The sequence below is a fragment of the Rousettus aegyptiacus genome, unplaced genomic scaffold, assembly GCF_014176215.1.
Source record: "Rousettus aegyptiacus isolate mRouAeg1 unplaced genomic scaffold, mRouAeg1.p scaffold_m13_p_17, whole genome shotgun sequence".
Classification (NCBI taxonomy): Eukaryota; Metazoa; Chordata; class Mammalia; order Chiroptera; family Pteropodidae; genus Rousettus; species Rousettus aegyptiacus.
Genome location: NW_023416292.1, coordinates 24,508,686 through 24,526,317, shown reverse-complemented (window position 1 = coordinate 24,526,317; position 17,632 = coordinate 24,508,686). Strand labels below are relative to the sequence as shown.

Below are 17,632 nucleotides of genomic sequence, written 5' to 3'. Positions count from 1 at the left end.
GCGCCTTGCTTCACTCAGGACATTTGGGTTGTGCTGCTGGTGATCATGTAGACCAGCGCCCCGGACAAGCTCTCCTTGGTGCCACCACTGGCACCCAGGGGACAGGACCCTGGCGTCTGGCTGTCCTGCCTGCAGTCTGTGCCAGGGGCTTTGCCCGGAGTCCCAGGAAGGAGGAGGGAAGGAGGAGGAGGGAGGAGAAAGAGCCTGGGAATGAAGCGGGAAGCAGAGGCCCCGGAGCTGGGGAGGAGGTGTCATTGGTATTCCGGGCGCCAGGGAGTCCCCGGCGGCCGGCGGCGCTGAGGGCCCACCCCCTGGCACCAGGCTGCACATTCATCTCCCACAGTCCTGGCCAAGGGGCCCTATGGCTCCCAGCAACGCCTGCGTTTTGCACATTGGTTTGCATGAGCAATAATGTCCCCTCACAGTGCCACCCCCCCCCACACACCACGTCTGGAGGGTTCCTGACTGGCATTGCTTAACCCACGAACCTACTGTGTAACTTCATCCCTCCAGCCCCAAAGCCGGCTCCTCCTCCGTGCAGGGACCCCGAGCACCAGGGACAAAACCCAGCAGGGCTGAACCCGGGAGGCTGATGGGTCCTTTGCACCTCATCCTGCCTCCAAGAAAGGGGTTCCCTCCCCCCATGTTATGTGTGCAGGTGTCTCTCCAGGAGCAAAGCCTCCCAGTCTGTCTTCATCCTTGCCCCTGTGGTCCAAGTCTGAGTCCTTCCTCCGCTCCCCTTGACCACCAGGGAAGTCCCTCTGACGTCTGACTTCCATCCCTCCAGCTGCAGCCCCGCCCTCCAGCTCGGCGAGCGCTCCCGCCCCGCCCGCCCGCCTCCCTACTCCAAGTCCTCGGCTTCTCATCCCCAGGAGGATGTCCTACTTCGCTCGTCCTTGCTCTCGCTCCTGCCGCCGCGAACCGACGCAGGGAAGGCAGCCGGTCCCGTGACCTTCCCGAGCCCCCCGCGTCCCGGCCAGGGGGCGGGTGCAGCCCCGGGGAAGGGAGGGGCGGAGGCGGGGGGAAGAAAGGGGGTTTTGTGCGGCGCCGGGCCCGGCGCCCTCTCCCGAGCATCCTGAGGGCCCAGCGGCTCCTTGCGCCCGCGCAGTCCCCGCCGCAGTCTCGGCTGCAGCTGCAGGACCGAGCGGTGGACCCGGCGGAGACCCCCGGAGGCGGCGACAAACTTCGCTGTGCCGCACCCCCACCCCGGCCCTCGGCCGCCCGCCGGTAAGTGAGCGGCGCCGCAGCCCGGTGCGCCGGCGGCCCGGACCTGGGAGGGAGGGAGGGAGAGGGGAGCCCCGCGGCCTCCCGGGGGCCCGCGCCCTCCGCCCCGCGGCCCTTGAGTCCCGGGCTCCGGCGCACCCAGCCCCCCGACCCCCGACGCGGTGCGCCAGCCGCCGCCCCCGCCGCCCCCCCCCCCCCGCTCCGCTGCTGGCAGCAGGGCCAGCGGCCCCCCCCGGAGTCCGCGGGCTGACGGGAACGCCCCTCGCGGTCCTCGCGCCCCCCGCTGCGCGCGCTGCATGCCCACCCTGGTCCCGGGCAGGGCGGCGGCAGTCGAGTCAGCCCCCGACTCCGCGCTCGGGCGCGCAGCCCGCGGGAGGAGCGAGGAGCGCGCCTGGCTCGGGGCGCCCCCCGGACGGCGCGCAGGAGCCGCTGCAGCGGGCGGACCTGGCGTCCCCTGGAGCTGGAACCCCGCTGCTGGCCGTGTGACCTTGGCACGTTCGCTGACCTCCCCGAGTTCCCCGTCCGCGTAACGTTTCAACGGCATTTTCCTCAGCGGAGGTTGCGCCCGGAGGGCCCCGGGGAAGAGGTCCGGCTCAGGTACCGCGTCGCCGTCCTCCCCAGCGCCGCCGCTGGGGGCCGCTCCCGGGCACCGCCAGACCCCGCGCCTGCTCCGGTCAGAGCAGCTCTGCCCACGCGGCTCTCACCGACCCGCAGAGCCGCCTCGGTCTTGCTTCCCGCCCCCCGCGTTCACAGCGGCATCACTTCCATGCCGGATGGCAGGGTCGAGGGGCGCGGTTAGCCACAGGCCCACGCGTGCCGCAGCCCACGCTGCCGGGCTGGCTGCGCTGTTCACAGCGGCGTCGTCCACACTTCGGGTCTCATAACACGAGGCGCCACAATAGCTCAGCTGGCGAGGTTGCCGACGGTGCCATTAGCTGAGCTTCCAGCACGGGGCCCCTCACCAGGCCGGCGGCCGCCCCGGCAGGCGCCCGGCTGTGCTGTGGCCTTGCTGCCGCTCACGCAGCCACTGAGGGCAGAGCTGGGAGCGTCCCTCCCGCTGCGGGGGACCCGGGCTCTGGCCCCTGTGCAGCCGCTGACCCTGCTGGGCTGGAGCTTGCTTCCCATGGGGCAGACCTTGGATGCCAGCTGGTGGGCATTTGGCATGGAGATGGCGGGTGTTGGGTGTGCATAGGCATGTGCGTGCGTGCACACACATGCGCACACACATGCATACACACAAGTACACACGCGCAAAACATGCATGCACACACATGGATGCACGCACACACATGCATGCACGCACACACACAGCCTGGTTCTGTGTGGGCTGTGTCTACGAAGCCTGTGAGAGAGATGGACGGCCCTCGTCAGACAGCAATAATAATATAACGAGAGGGAAGCTTCCCAAAGGGCTTGGGGAAACGTAAGATAAAGGCAGAAACCCAGACACTAGGGCAGGAAAGAGCACTGGAGAGAGGGACGGTGTGGCACCAGGGGCAGGGAGGGAGGACTCTGAGCTCTCGCCGTTCCGCTTGGGGTGGAGCAGCGGGCCCAGCTCGGAGCAGAAGGCGGAGTGGAGGTGGGCGGCCGCGGGGCATGGAGAAGGCCAGGCCTGGGCCCCTGGCTCTGAGTGCGCTGTGGGACGAGGACGCCGGAGTCTCTCAGGACTCCCAGCTGTACCAGGAGGGGCTGAGGCCCAAGCTAGGCGTGACTGGAGGGGGCGGCTGGCAGAGCTCTCTGACTGTGAGGACCGGACAGCCAGGGTCACCTCCTGGCCTCTCTGGTCAGTGACTCCCCTTCCCAGGGATGGGGGTGGGGCACCCTCCATGCTGAGGACCTGCTCCCTTCAAAACAGAGGTGACAGGGGGTCCGAGGTGTTGGTCCTAGAGTGACTCTAAGTATATGGGTTTCTGGGCCGCCTGTCAGAGAGCTGGGAGCCGCGTCTGTGAGCAGCTCCAGCTCCGAACCACGGCGGGGCAGGGGGCTGGGAGGGGCCTGGCACAGGACCCGGCCCAGCTCAGATGCACGGCCAACTGTTTCCCCAGTGCCCGAAGGCAATGCCCGCCTGCACCAAACGGTTCCCCCTCCCCCCAGAAAACAGCCCTCCCAGGGGCCCCCACGTCCACCTCTGGTCTTGGCTCCTCTGATCCGGCCCTTCAAAGACGCCCTGGGCATCTGGCCCCCGCCATTCCTTCCCCACCTCTGACCCTGAGGAAAGGATGTTCAGCCACAGTGGGGGAGGGGAGGTCACAATGGTGAGGAGGCGTCCTCAAGAGGGTCTGGGGAAAGATGGGGATTTCCCCTCAGCTCAGGCTCGGGAAAGGGGGGACGGGCATGAAGGCTGAGCCTGAGAGGTCAGGGAAGACCGAGGCTGAGCAGTGGGCCTGCAGTGGGACCGCGCAGCCTGTGCGCACAGCTCAGCTTCTAGGAAGTCAGGCCCACGGTCCAAGCTCCATCCCTCTGGGGCAGCCCTGGTCTGGTCCGTGGCGGGCCTGGGCCTCCGTGGTCTTCCAAGCCCAGCCCGACCCTCAGCGATGACGCTGGGCACTAGCTCTGCAGCCTTCCCCACGGGGGCACCTCGGCCTGGTGCCTGACATGGCTGTGCTGGGGACTCAGGGCCAGCGCTGTTCCTCTCGCGGCCCTGTTTCTCAATGGCACAGCCCCCTCTCTCCAGTATGAGCGTATACATGCTCCAAGATCTTCAGAGGAATATTCCGGGTTCTCACAGCCCTTCTGATAGCCACAGGCAGGAGAGAGACAGCTCCTCGCATTTATTCTCGCCTTCCCCCTTAACCCACCCCCTACCCCCTCTCCCACCCCCCTCCCAGGGCTGGGGTGGGTGAAGGAAGAGGCTGGACGGAGGCCAGACTGGTGGAGACAGGGGCTTTGTCCAGGGTGATTTCTGAGCCAGGAGATCCGGTGGGAAAAACCCGTGCCAGGCAGAAAGGAAAGGCTGGAGGAAGAAAGGAGAGGGTGGCCAAGGGGGGGTGGTGCGCAGGATGCTGGGGAGTGAAGAGAAGAGTTTCCTTATAAGTAACTGTAGGGGGAGGGAGGTCGAGGAGGGACTGGGCTCCGCAGTTGTGAATTGCCTGGGTTCAGTCTAGGAAGCCCTCCTGGAGGAGGCTAGATGGGTACGGTACTCGGAGGAAGGGACGAGGGGGGAGGTTGGAGGGGTACTGTGGGAGGAGGGGGCTCTGGGTTCAAAGAAGGAATCTGGCACTGGGAGGGGCAGAAGGGACTCTTAATAGCATCTACCATTCATGCTATGTGCTGTAAGCATTTATTGAGCTCCTACTGTGTGCTGGGTGCTGTGCATTTGCAGGATTTTTTAGGATACAGAGCACTCCTGAAGCACGCAGCTTCATTGCAACCTGGGGGGGCGGTGGTGCTCCCTACGAGCGAGAAAACAAAGGCCCAGAGAGGGGAAGGGACTTGCCTCAAGCCATGAATGACTGACGGGGACCCGGGTCTTGGCTCTGAAGGAGAGTCCCTTCATGGGGGAGACAGGATCAGACACAGAGAGCTCGTGGCGAGGGAGGGGGAGCTGGGGCAGGGTGCGTGTGCGTCTGTGTGGATGTGGCTGGGGCAGGGCGAGTCTGTCCTAGGGTCCAACCCCATCTTTCTTCCTCAAGTCCCCCCTCAGCCTGCAGCATGGCCCCACTGTTCCTGCCTCTGCTGGCAGCCCTGGCCCTAGCCCGGGTCCCGGAGGCCTCGGCGGATGCCGTGGAAGGGGACAGCTCAGGTAAGCAGCATCCTCAGCGTCACCGCCCCGTGGTAGGGAGTAGCCTCTCCTAGGCCCTAACCAACCTCTTCCAGCCTTGGGGGACCCAAGGAGGAGGAGATAGAGCTGGGAGGACCATAGGAAAAGGGCTGGGCTCGGACACTTGGAAATAAGGGGTGAGTGGTGGGCCCCTGGTGGGACTGGAATCCTAGGGCAGGGCTAGGGAGAAACACGAGGGGCGAGGCTGCCCCCCCCATGGTGGAGGACAGAACGGGGGGCTTGGGGACAGGATGTGGGGCCTGGAGAAAGAACAGAGGTAGCGCTGGGAGAAATCCCGCAGGTGAGTCGGAAGGGAACGCGCCTGCAGGACCCAGAGGGCAGGGCCAGAAGACCCTGGGTGGGGCCCAGGGCCCCTGGGGTGGTACTGGGAACCCGGAAGCTGGTCTTGGCGCCTGGCGGTGGGCTGCAGGACGCTGGGGGCCGGGCCCAGGTTCTCCGGGCGGGCTTGGCACCCGGGGAGGACCTGCAGCGGCCGGCTCGCCCACAGAGGACCGGGCCTTCCGCGTGCGCATCGCCGGCGCCGCGCCGCTGCAGGGCGTGCTGGGCGGCGCCCTCACCATCCCGTGCCACGTCCACTACCTGAGGCCGCCGCCGAGCCGCCGGGCCGTGCTGGGCTCCCCGCGGGTCAAGTGGACCTTCCTGTCCGGGGGCCGCGAGGCGGAGGTGCTGGTGGCGCGCGGGCTGCGCGTCAAGGTGAGCGAGGCCTACCGGTTCCGCGTGGCGCTGCCCGCCTACCCCGCCTCGCTCACCGACGTGTCCCTGGCGCTCAGCGAGCTGCGGCCCAACGACTCCGGCATCTACCGCTGCGAGGTCCAGCACGGCATAGACGACAGCAGCGACGCTGTGGAGGTCAAGGTCAAAGGTGAGAAGGCAGGGACAGAGTTTCCGAGAGAGAGGGAGGCGAGGACCCCAGCCCTCAGGGAGCCCGAGGGGAAAGCAAGCACACCTGGAAGGCACCGACCGAGCGGGAGAGGGGGTGACAGGGAGCCCCGGGCGCAGGGGCGTCGGGCTCCCGGGGTCTGACTCCAGCCCCTCGCGCCGCAGAGTGAGCGGGGCGCGCACTTACCTGGCGCGGGGAGGGAGGTCGGTGTGCCGCGCGACGGCACCTCAGGACCCCTCCCCGTCCTCAGGGGTCGTCTTTCTCTACCGGGAGGGCTCCGCCCGCTATGCCTTCTCCTTCGCGGGCGCGCAGGAGGCCTGCACCCGCATCGGCGCCCGCATCGCAGCCCCGGAGCAGCTCTACGCGGCCTACCTGGGGGGCTACGAGCAGTGCGACGCCGGCTGGCTGTCGGACCAGACCGTGAGGTGGGCGGGGCCGCGCCCGGGCCTCCCAGCTGTCCCGCGCCGGGCCTCCCAGCTGCCCCCCCCATGGGGCTGGTCCGCGGAGGGTGGGGGAGGCCCCTGCAGAGCTGCGAGGACAACGCCCCGCATGGAAAGGCAACGTGATTCGGGAGGGTCTCCGTGGGTGAGGACGTCCGCACTCCTCCCCAGGTACCCCATCCAGACCCCGCGAGAGGCCTGCTACGGGGACATGGATGGCTTCCCCGGCGTCCGCAACTATGGAGTGGTAGACCCGGACGACCTCTACGATGTCTACTGCTATGCTGAAGACCTGAACGGTGATCGGGGCGGGGGCCTCCGGGGCATGAGTCCTTCTCCGGTGCCACCCATGGTCCTCCCGGGGCCTCTGCTGAGCCTTATTGCCCCCTGTGTGATTAAGGGGACAGCCAGGGGCAGGGAAACCATCGGCGTCCCTCCCTCTCAACACTGTCACCGCGTGGAGTTCGGGAGCAAAGCTCAGGCAGGTGGCGGGAGCCCGAGCTTGCGCGTTGGTTCCGCCGCTGCGTGCTGTGCGGCCCTCTGCCTCCGAGCATCTCCGGGCCTCAGTTTCCACCTTTGCAGCGTGGAGAAGTTGGGCCTGGTTCCTCTGAGCAATAGTTTTCATCCCGAGGTTCCATCCAGACTCTGATCCTGTGAAGTAGGGTAGTTGACTCCACGTCACGGGTGACACAGAGGCCTAGAGAAGCTCACTCAGGGTCCCGTGGGAACCCAGGGTGGTAGGGCCACCAACTTTCTGGTAACCCAGCCTCCTTTCCCCCCAGGAGAGCTGTTCCTGGGTGCGCCCCCAGAAAAGCTGACGCTGGAAGAGGCCCGGGCTTACTGCCAGGAGCGGGGTGCAGAGATTGCCACCACGGGCCAGCTGTATGCCGCCTGGGATGGCGGCTTGGACCGCTGCAGCCCGGGCTGGCTGGCCGATGGCAGTGTGCGCTACCCCATTGTCACGCCCAGCCAGCGCTGCGGGGGGGGCCTGCCCGGCGTCAAGACCCTCTTCCTGTTCCCCAACCAGACCGGCTTCCCCAACAAGCACAGCCGCTTCAACGTCTACTGCTTCCGAGGTGAGCCGCCCCGCGCCGCAGAGGCCACGCCCACCTCGCAGGGCCACGCCCGCCTCGCAGGGCCACGCCCACCTCGCAGCGGCAGCGGAGGCCCTGACATCCGCCCCAGCTCTCGGACCTTTGCCACACGCCTGAAGGAGGCTTGAGGGACGCTCGGCTTGTCGCCTAGAGTCCCGGTCAGGTCCTCTGGCTTGGCTGTGTGGCCTCGAGGAGTGCTCACCTCTCTGCACCTCCTCGCCTGCCTCTCCATCGGTAGTCCGTGCCTTCCTTGTCTCTCCCGATTCCAAGGCTGTCTCTCCCATGTTGGTCTGCCAAGCATGTTTTCATTTCTCGTCAGCTCGTTAGCAGAGCAGAGATGCCCACCATTCTCTGAATCCAACAACTGATCTGCTCCAGTTAACCAAACGCCTTCAAGAGCCCTCAGAGGATTTCCCGAACCTTCGGCTTGAAGGTGTCAGATCTTTAACTACCAAATACTGATGGAAAGACACAGGTCCCCCCACAGGGAGCAGGTCCTCAAGGACGGTTGGGTACAGAGATGGCTCCCTGTCTACATCCTACGTGGGACTTGAGGAGGCAGTGTGTGGTACCCCCAGAGGCACAGCACCCAGTCTAAGGGTGACCGACGGTCAGGAAGGCAATACTCTGGGGTGCCTGAGTCCTTGCCCCAATTGTGAGCCTGCAGTACTAGTACTAGGGCTGGAGACAGAAACGGGAGCAGAACGCGTAGCCTTCACTTTCAGGGAGCCCCTAGTCTGAAGGAGGAAGACACAGCTCCTGCCATGGAAGCCCCCAGTTTGAGAGACGGCAAGACACCTTGCTCCCAGCGTGAGCAGAGACTGAGAGAAAAGATTCCTTCCACTGGGACTGATCTCCAGACATCTTTGGCCGGGGGTGGGGGATGGTGGGGGCTGGGGAAGTGAGGTCTATAGGAAGACATGCCCATCTGCAAAGGCGTCCTGAAGCAGAGATGATTGTGCTCACCATCACCATCACCACCATCACCACCGCCATCGTCATCATTATCATCGTCATCATTATCATCGCCATCATAGCTCATACTTCGATGCACAGATTATGATTAAGGGCCAAGCACTGGTCTGGGGGAGAAATGGAGAGAGGAACTGAGTCGGGAGGCAGGGGAAGGGAGAGGATGACTGTGGCTGCAAACGGGCGGAGGACAGGGGCAGGCGAGGGCACAGGTCTGCTCGTCTGGCGTTAGCGAGGCTCACGGGAGCAGGCGGCGAGAGCAGGACGTGCCGTGCTGTGTCGTCTGGCCGCACATGGACAGCCTTCGGGGCCCCTCGCAGCCCAGTTCCGCCTCCGCTTCGCTGGCTTTCTGCTCTTGTTTTGCGTCCCTAGAGACAAGGTGGTGCATTCCACAGCTCTGCTTATTTGAAGGAAGCAGGACCCAGAAGGATGGGGGGGTCCCTCCCTTTACCCTCTTGCCTCCGCACCGAGGCCCTGGGGGGGGGCAGACAGTTGAGTGTCCTTCCTTCCTGTGCCCCCCAGCTCTCCTGTGGTGATGGTAGCCTGTCCCTTTCCATTTCACAAGTCTCGGGCTGCCTGGGATCCCTCGCGCCTTGCCCCAGGCCCAAGGTGCTGAGGCCGTTCTGTCCGTCTTTGCACCTCCGTCCCCTTACTCGAGGGGAGCTCTCTCCCCTGAGGCTTTCCACACCATCCTGTCTGGAGCAGGAGTCCCCATCCCGTCTCCTTGCTCAGCTTATTTGTTCTTTACATGGAAACGTTATAACAGATGTTTATGTGCGTATCGCCTGTCTTCAGAATGTAAATTCCCGGGAGAGGAGGAAGCGTGCTGTTTTGCTCTCTGCTGCATCCTCCGTGCCCTGGAGAATGCTTGGCGTGACGCGCAGTGGGCGCTTGATTAACGCTTGAGGAATGAGTGATGGAGTCCTAGGCTGCTTGCCGGACACCACGGGTCCTCCCCAGGGATGGCGGGGAGACAACGGAGAGAACCCCATGATCTCCGAGCCTAGCCCAGAACCCTCGCACACTGGCCGTGACCTGAGAAGGCAGAGCCACCCATCTAATATCCGTGTGTCCTCCTGCCGCAGACTCTGCCCAGCCCTCCGCCATCCCTGAGGACTCCAACCCAGACTCTGCCCTAGCCTCCGATGGGCTGGAGGCCATTGTCACAGTGACAGAGACCCTGGAGGAACTGCAGCTGCCTCAGGAAGCTGTGGAGAGCGAGTCCCGGGGAGCCATCTACTCCATTCCCATCCTGGAGGATGGAGGAGGAGGCAGCTCCACCCCAGAAGACCCGGCAGAGACCCCAAGGACCCTCTTAGGTAACTCGAACACCTCACCCCAGGGGGTCTGCACCCGAGAGGCTGGGGGCAGAAGGCCAGCTCAGTGCTGGGTTTATGGCGGTGCGACCCTGCCCTGTCCGTCCTCAGCAGCTCAGTGGTGCAAGGCCTCACCCTGCCGCTCTGCCAACCTTTGCTTTTCCAGCAGATTCCACTCCCAGCCCTCTGGGTCTGGAGATGCTGGACCAACGAGCTGCCCTCTGGGAAGGCGGGGCCTCCCGTCTTTAGTCTCTGCTCCCCCTCACCTGCCCAAAATAGACTAGAGGCTTTTAACCACCTGGGAGAGGGGCGCTCGAGGACCACGTTTTCTCAGGCTCGCGACAGCTCACAGAGCCTTCTCGAGTGTTGCCTCAACAGTGCATCTCGGGTTGAAATTCTCCCGGTGTGGAGCGGAGACAGGCTCTTCCCTCTCCCCGCGGCCTCGCCTTGCGCGCCCGCCTTTCTCGCCTTCGCCTTCCCTCTTCCGGTCCTCTGGCGGGCACTGTCCCTGGTGCTGAACCATCTGTGCTTTGCCTAGAATTTGAAACGCACTCCGTTGTACCTCCGGCTGGGTCCTCAGAAGAGGGAGGCGAGGCGCTGGAGGACGCAGAGCCCTTCGACGAGGAAGCAGAGGAGGAGGCCCTGTGGGCCTGGCCCGGCGAGCTCAGCAGCCAGGACCCGGGGGCCCCTCTTCCCACGGAGCCGGCCCTGGAGGAGTCACCCTCCCAGGCCTCCCCGCGGGCGAGGGCTGTCCTGCAGCCTGGTGCATCACCTCCTCCCAATGGAGAGACAGAGGCTCCCAGGCCCCCAAGGGTCCTAGGACCACCCACTGAGACTCTGCCCACTCCCGAGGAGAGGAACCTGGCACCCTCACAACCTTTCACTCCAGCCGGGGAGGGAGGGGTGGGGGAGGAGACTGGGGGTCCCGAGGTGTCTGGGGTCCCTCGAGGTGAGACTGAGGAGACGGGGAGCTCCGAGGGTGCCCCCACTCTGCTTCCCGTTACGCGGGCCCCTGAGGGTCCCGGGGAGCTGGAGGCCCCCTCCGAGGAGAATTCTGGAAGAACTGTCCCAGCGGGGACCTCCACGCGGGCCCAGCCGGTGCCGCCCACTGACGGCGCCAGCCACGGTGGGGCGGCCGCGGCCCCCTCATCAGGTAACTCTGCCCAGGGCTCGTCCTTCCTGTTCCTCCTGCTCCTTTTCCTCCCCCTGCAGCTCTGGGTCACCTGACCTACAGGCCTTTAACCCACCACCGCCCCAGACTCTCCTGCCCTCCTGCTCCACCCCGCCCCCCTCCCGCTGTGGGTGTCCAGTATGGACACCCCGCCATGCGACTTCCATCCAGCTCTCTGAGCGCTCGCCCTGTGGCCATCGGCTCCATGCTCCCAGCGCTGTGACCCTCTCCCTGTCTCTGGGATCCCGCCGCCGACCCCCTGGGGCTCCCCCACCCCCGGGCCCTCCGCCTGACCCACATCTCACTGCCTACGCGGAGCACCCTCGCACCACGTGCGTCAGGTGCCCTCGCCGCCTGCCGCCCTCCAGGGCCCGGGCCAGTCTCCCACTGCTTCGTCCCCGTCCTGTGTGCCACCCCCTTCAGCCGCCACCCCCTGGCATCAGGGGAGCCTGGGACCCCGTCCCTAACCCTCGCCCTCTGGGGTCCAGGGCAGTCCTTATCCCCACAGAGCCTTAAGCAACTACTTCTGTGAAGTATTTTTTTTTTATTGTTTCATGGAAAACAAGTCTTGGAAATAAACAGTAAACTGCTTCATAGCCACAACCCTGTCCCCCTCTGTCTCACCCTCTGCTGCCTGCCCTTGGCCCGGGGATGCGCTTCGCCGGCAGCCTCTGGCGCCTCCGCTCTCGCTCACGCGCGCTCTCTCGCTCTCTCTCTCGCTCTCTCTCGCTCTCTCTCTCGCTCTCTCTCTCGCTCTCTCTCTCGCTCTCTCTCGCTCTCTCTCGCTCTCTCTCGCTCTCTCTCTGCTCTCTCTTGCTCTCGCTCTCGCTCTCTCTCTCGCTCTCCCCCCCCCCCACATCTCGTGGCCTCACTTCCTCTTTCACCCGCGGCCCGCACCCCTCCCTGTCCTAGGTGGTCTAACAGCCCTTCCCGTTCCTTCGCCCTGTCCTTCCCAGGCGTCTCTCCACTTCCTGACCGCTGAGCTCCCAGGCCTGACTGTACACACCCCCAAGAGAGATCCTTGTCCATCAGTCAGCCAAGTGCTGGGAGATGTGGTCCCTCCCGCCTCATGGGAGAAATCCCTGCAGGGTGTGTGCGTGTGCGTGTGCGTGTGTTCATTTCTGGTCCATCTCACTCGTCATCCCATACAGAGCCATGCACACAGAGTAGTGACCGAGGAAGTCCCTGTTAGCATGGAGACGGTTCTCCGGCACCCAGGTGCCCCAGGGCCCACCTCTGCCCCTCATCCCAGCAGGGGGACTGTATCTAACTTCCATCCCACTGCTCCCATCTCCCCCTCCTCCACTAACCCCTGCACTAATGACTACCCCCGCCTCCCTAAACCCAAAGGGTCTCAAAATCCCTAATTCTGGGAAGACACAGACCAGGAGGCAAAGGAGGAGAGAGAGTGTGGAGGGAGGGGGACAGGGAAGCAGGTTCTGGAGCCTGAGAGAAGCTCCGCTCCTTCAGGGAGGGTTGAGCTTCGCAGTGGAGACCCTGGAGAAGGCCGGGTGCCTCAGACCCCCGGCCCACTCTGCGAGACGGCTCAGAGGGGCCTGGGGGCCTCTGCATCACGCCCGGGCTCCCCCGCGGCGTCTGCTGGCTCCCTCCTGGGCGGCCTCGGAGTTCAGCACTGGTGGGGTGGGCAGGGCGTTCAGCGGGCAGGGGAGCACCGTGGGCAGTGTCCGCAGCGTCTTAGCTGCCCCGCCTGGAGGACAAGGACAGGTCCCCTGGCCTGCTATTGCCGCAGGTAGAAGTTAAAACTCTGGCCGTGTGTCATAGTTGGCCCGAAGAGGGGGAGGAAGGAAGACCAGAATGGTTCAAGAGGGGTTCCTTCACCCCACTCTGCCCATCTTGGCTTAGCTTCTGCTTTTCATAGCCAGGGGGTTGGGTCTGGGGCCTGGGGCGCCAGGGACCAAGTTTGAGAGCTTCCGCGCCCTCTCCCCAGCTTGGAGGACCAGGGGCAGCAGGACAGTGTGAGGATGGGCGGGGCCTGGCGCGTGGAGGGCGAATACACACCGCCCCTCCCCCTTTGCCTGGAGCACTACCCAGTTGAAAGAAAAGGGTTGGCAGGAGAAGAGGTGCAGGGGGGTGGTGCTGGAGCAGCTGACTCGTGTCACCCAGAACAGCTCCATCATCCCAGCAAACTTCTTTGAATCGACTCCAGCTTCTCCCCCACCTCCCTGCGGCCAGAGTGAGGCATTGTGGGCCTTGGCCTGGGCTGCTAGGGGTGGATGGCGCGGTCTGAAGGGCCCGGCCCGGGGCTGGTTTCACCACCTGGGTCTGCGACCCTGATGGTGCTGTCAGTCTGTGGGGTTCTCTTCCCCTGGGTTGTGGGGACCAGAAAGGACTGCACTCTTGACAGCCCTTCCAGCACCCAGACCTGGCCTAACCCACCCCAGGATCTCGAAGGAGAGTCCAGAGGAGGCCGATGGCTGGGCTGAGCTGGAGCCAGAAAGCAGAGCGCAGGTCCTCAGGGCAGCCTGCGAGTCTGGGAAGGCTCCCTGGAGGAGAGGGAGCCTGAGGACAGAGTGAGATGGATCAGAGAGAGCTCTCTAGGCTGAGGAACTTGCAGGAGGCCCTGGGGGAGGGGGAGGGGAGCTCGTGAGGAGGGAGGGTCTGCAGGGGCAGAAGGGGAGGCGAGGGGATCTTGATGTTGAGAGCGTGGGGAAGGGCGGGGAAACCACTCCAGTCCTGCGCCTGGGGACAGTGTGGGAAGCAAGTCGCATCTGCGCTCAGCTTCTGGGGCTTTCTCTGCCCCCCAAACAGCAGGAGGAATGGTTAGCTCCGTCGGGCCCCCCACACCAGGAGCAGCAAAGCAGGCCACGTGCGTGGTGCCGTGGGGACCGTCCTCTCCTCCACTTCCACGCAGCCTGTCCCGCTGTACAGAACTGTGCTGGGACCCAGCGCAAAGAAAGGGGGCGAAACCCCCAGAGTAAAGCGACCTGCCCAGTGTCACCCAGTAGAGCTAGGAGCCAGACGAGAGCCCAGGTCTCATGGCTGGACAGCCTAGCGCCTCTCCCCTTGGTGGGACTGGGCCCTGAGGGGCACTGTCCGCTGGCCACATTCCTGCCCCATTAGACTGGGCCCACACCGGAGGGCGTGGCAATGGCCGGTGCAGGGCTGAGTGAACGCTGGGGCGAGGTGAGGGGGGCCGGAGGCAGGCTCCAGGGAGAACCTCTGGGGTGCTGTGCTAGCTCCCGGGACAGGGGAGTTAGGGCTGGGGACTCTGAACCCTCTCCGGAAGGACTCAGAGTCGTGCTCCCCAGCTCCCCCCCACCTCGCTTCTCTCCCCCTCTCAGGTGACTGTGTCCCCAGCCCCTGCCACAATGGCGGGACGTGCTTGGAGGAGGAGGAGGGGGTCCGCTGCCTATGTTTGCCTGGCTATGGGGGGGACCTGTGCGATGTCGGTGAGTGTGTTGAGGGGCGGGGGCGGGGCGGGGTACACATGAAGCCTGGACCCGCCACAACGTGCTGGTCCCGGAGGACGGAGGGAGGGCGCTGGTCTTGGCCTGGCCGTCGATGAATCCTCAATTTAGGCAAATGGCACCTCTCCGCGCCTCGCCCTCAATGTCCTCAACTGTTCGGTGGAACCAGAAATGCGCGTCTCGGGGGTCGGGTGTGAGAGCAGCGCCTAGCGCGCTCCCGGCATTTGGAGTCAGTGGCGTCGGTCTCTGTCCTTCCGGGAGGAGAGGAGCGCACAGCTCCTCTCTCGGGCGGAGGACTGCGGTGACCCAGGCGGGACTCCTGCCCTCGCCTGGTCCCGACGCTCAGAGAGGGACGGCATCAGGCCGCGGGCACCAGGGCCCCTCCAGGCTCCTCATCCCCTTCTTTGCCACTAGCTCGTTGGCACCGCCCCCTGCCTTCGCCCCGCCCCTCGGGCTGCCGTGGTGGGCGGGGCCAAGCCCCTTCGCGGCTACCTGGCCGCTCCCGGGTCCTCCCGCCCAAGTCGCCCGCCCTTCTGCGCCCCAGGCCTCCGCTTCTGCAGCCCCGGCTGGGACGCCTTCCAGGGCGCCTGCTACAAGCACTTTGCCACACGAAGGAGCTGGGAGGAGGCAGAGACCCAGTGCCGGATGTACGGCGCGCACCTGGCCAGCATCAGCACGCCCGAGGAGCAGGACTTCATCAACAGTGGGCTGGGGCCGGGCGGGAGGGGACCCCGGTCGCCTGCTCCCTCCCACGCTCACTCATTAATCAATCACCTAACGAATGAGTGAGTGTGCTAATTAACCCCCTTGTTCACTAATACGGGCACTTACTATTCCGTCTGCCTCAGTCGATCGTCCACTCTTCCTTTCTCTCTCCCTCCTGCCCACTGCACCGGCGGGCGGTGGGGCTTCGGGCAGGGAAGGCTGCGGCCCTCGCAGGACGGTCCCCTGCGCCAGCCTGGCGGCGGCTCAGGGGCCACCTTCCACCTGCCCCTGCCCTGGCTCTCCTCCCTCCATCTGCTCCCCGACTCTGCCCCCGTTGGACGTTTTCACTTTTTTTCTAGATATTCCCTGGTCCCGCCGGGGTGGTCTTTTTCTTCTTCCCTCGCCCACCACGGCCCTGCCTTCCGTCCCTGCGCTCCGTCCGGCGCGTGTGCGGATGCTGGAGCGAGCGAAGCGCGGAGTCTGGGCGGCTGGAAGGACCCCGGGGAGCGGCCGCCACCTACTGGCAGCGGAGCTCACTGCACGCCGTCTCCCTTGCGTGCTTCCGCAGATCGATACCGGGAGTACCAGTGGATTGGCCTCAACGACAGGACCATCGAAGGCGATTTCCTGTGGTCAGATGGCGTCCCCCTGGTGAGAGGCTCCCGCCAGCCGTCCCGCTGTCGAGGTCGCTTCTTCCAAGCGCTTCTGCCTCCACCCCCAGGGACCCGACCCTCCCTCTCCTTCCCTTTCCCATGCCCTTTCCCTCCCCCTGGGCGCTCCCCCTCTGTCTCGCTTCCGGTTCCCATTATCCCTCCCCGCAAAGCCCCTGACCTCTCCTTTAGAAGGAGGCCCCTGACTCCGCATGCCCCGGGCGTGCCCTCTCCTGCGCCGCGTCCCACCCCTCCAGCCCATTCCTCAGTGCGCCTGCGCAGGAGCGCCTCACCGCCTCCCCATCCCTGCCCCAGCTCTACGAGAACTGGAACCCAGGGCAACCCGACAGCTACTTCCTCTCCGGAGAGAACTGCGTGGTCATGGTGTGGCATGACCAGGGACAATGGAGCGATGTGCCCTGCAACTACCACCTGTCCTACACCTGCAAGATGGGGTTGGGTGAGGGCAGGCAAGGGGGAGGAGGGCCAGGGGCTCGGGGTCGGGACCGGCGTGCGCGTGGGAGGGTCGGAAATGCGTCCCAGGCCACGGGCATGGGAGGGATAACAAATCGGACGGGTCCGCTCAGGACCCCTGCTCTTTTTGGGGTTAGGTTGTGGTCCACTCCTCTCCTCACCCCGATTCTGAAACTGTCACCCATAGAGCCAGGCTCCCGTTTTCTGACTCTGTCCCCTCTGTAGTATCCTGTGGGTCCCCACCGAAACTGCCCCTGGCTCAAGTGTCCGGCCGCCCGCGGCTGCGCTATGAGGTGGACACGGTGCTTCGTTACCAGTGCCGGGAGGGGCTGGCGCAGCGCAACCTGCCTCTGATCCGCTGTCAGGAGAACGGCCGCTGGGAGCGCCCCCAGATCTCCTGCGTGCCCCGCAGGCCTGTGAGTGCGAAGGGGGCGCCACTAGCCTAGTTCTGCCAGTCACTGGCTGTGTGACCTTGAAGGTATCGCTACCGTCTCTGGGGCCCAGGGAGGGAGGCGGGCCAGATACGCTGGGGACACCCCGCCGCTGACATCAGGACATCCCGCCGAGCTCTGGGCCCCTAAGGCTGAGCCCCGGGAGGGTTTGGACGAGGTCAGGCGCGTGGAGCCCTCAGAGCAGGGGCGGGTTCTGGGAAGAGGGGGGCGGAGGGGCGGCGGAGGGGCGGCGGAGGATGAGTTTGCGTGTCTCCCTCAGGCCCGAGCTCTGCGCCCCGCGAAGGCCCCAGAGGGACGTCAGGGGAGGCCACCGGGACGCTGGAAAGGGCTGCTGACCCCTCCCTCCAGTCCTGCTGCAGATCCCTTCGGGCCGAGGCCTTGAACACTGCTGCCCCCAGCACTGCCCTCATGCCCCACAGGGCAAGTGACAACGTGAGGGGTGGAGCTGGAGTCCAGGTGACAGTGCCTGAAGGGCTTCTAGGAGACAGGAGCAGCTCCCACCTGGGCCCTTCTGCCCTGCACCTGGGCGTCAGGTTTTCTCTCAGGGCCTCCAGGAATCCTTAAGCACCTCAAGTGCCCTCTCCTTGCTGGCCACCCTGTCCCCTCCGCCCCCTGGGGGGCTCCATGCCCACTCATTCTCAGTTTTCCGGAAAAATGAGTTTTCAGGATGGAGGATCTGTAAACCCAGCAGGAATAAAGCTGCATTTGAACTCAAGCAGGTTCGATGCTTCTCTGTGTGTGTGTGTGCGCACGCGCGTGAGAGAGAGAGAGAGAGAGAGAGAGAGAGAGAGAGAGAGAGAGAGAAGCGAGCTGAGGCCAGGTGGCGCAGGATGAAGGCCGTCTGGGCTTATTGGTTTCTGAAGGTCAGAGAAGTCCCGCAGATGTCAGTGGGTAGCCCAGTGCCTGGCACAGAGCAGCTGTCCAGTAAGTATTTATGGGGCGAAGGAGCCATCTGGAAGTGGCTGGAGCGCCAGACTGCCCGGTGGTGCAGACCCGGACGAGTTCAGTCTGGGAGGGGCAGGGCCCGAGAGGAAGGCAGAGATTT

The 17,632-nt window shown here is 65.1% G+C and overlaps 1 protein-coding gene across 5 annotated transcripts; it reads left to right on the top strand.

Moving 5' to 3' along the window:
- Window positions 1–1,083: 1,083 nt before the first annotated feature.
- BCAN (brevican) lies at window positions 1,084–17,302 on the top strand. 5 transcript variants are annotated; one of them, XM_016166180.2, is made up of 15 exons: window positions 1,084–1,227; window positions 1,544–1,821; window positions 4,857–4,966; window positions 5,493–5,867; window positions 6,136–6,310; window positions 6,497–6,624; window positions 7,108–7,401; window positions 9,477–9,710; window positions 10,246–10,860; window positions 14,181–14,288; window positions 14,851–15,009; window positions 15,580–15,662; window positions 15,977–16,121; window positions 16,361–16,551; window positions 16,847–17,302. In XM_016166180.2, exons 3-15 carry the CDS (start codon window positions 4,876–4,878, stop codon window positions 16,967–16,969), a joined length of 2,721 nt encoding a protein of 906 aa, XP_016021666.2. In that variant the 5' UTR covers window positions 1,084–1,227; window positions 1,544–1,821; window positions 4,857–4,875; the 3' UTR covers window positions 16,970–17,302. The 5 variants fall into 5 exon arrangements, with proteins under 5 accessions (XP_016021666.2, XP_016021670.2, XP_016021667.2 ...); XM_016166184.2 differs by having other exon boundaries at window positions 16,361–16,613; window positions 16,847–16,946; XM_016166181.2 differs by lacking the exon at window positions 1,544–1,821.
- The last annotated feature ends 330 nt before the right edge of the window (window positions 17,303–17,632 follow it).

Excerpts from the sequence above, each read along its gene's own strand:
- BCAN (XM_016166181.2), top strand. The coding sequence starts at position 4,876 with ATGGCCCCACTGTTCCTGCCTCTGCTGGCAGCCCTGGCCCTAGCCCGG. Across the intron at positions 6,311-6,496 it reads CTGTCGGACCAGACCGTGAG|GTACCCCATCCAGACCCCGC; the intron begins GTGGGCGGGGCC and ends ACTCCTCCCCAG. Across the intron at positions 14,289-14,850 it reads GGGGGACCTGTGCGATGTCG|GCCTCCGCTTCTGCAGCCCC; the intron begins GTGAGTGTGTTG and ends TCTGCGCCCCAG.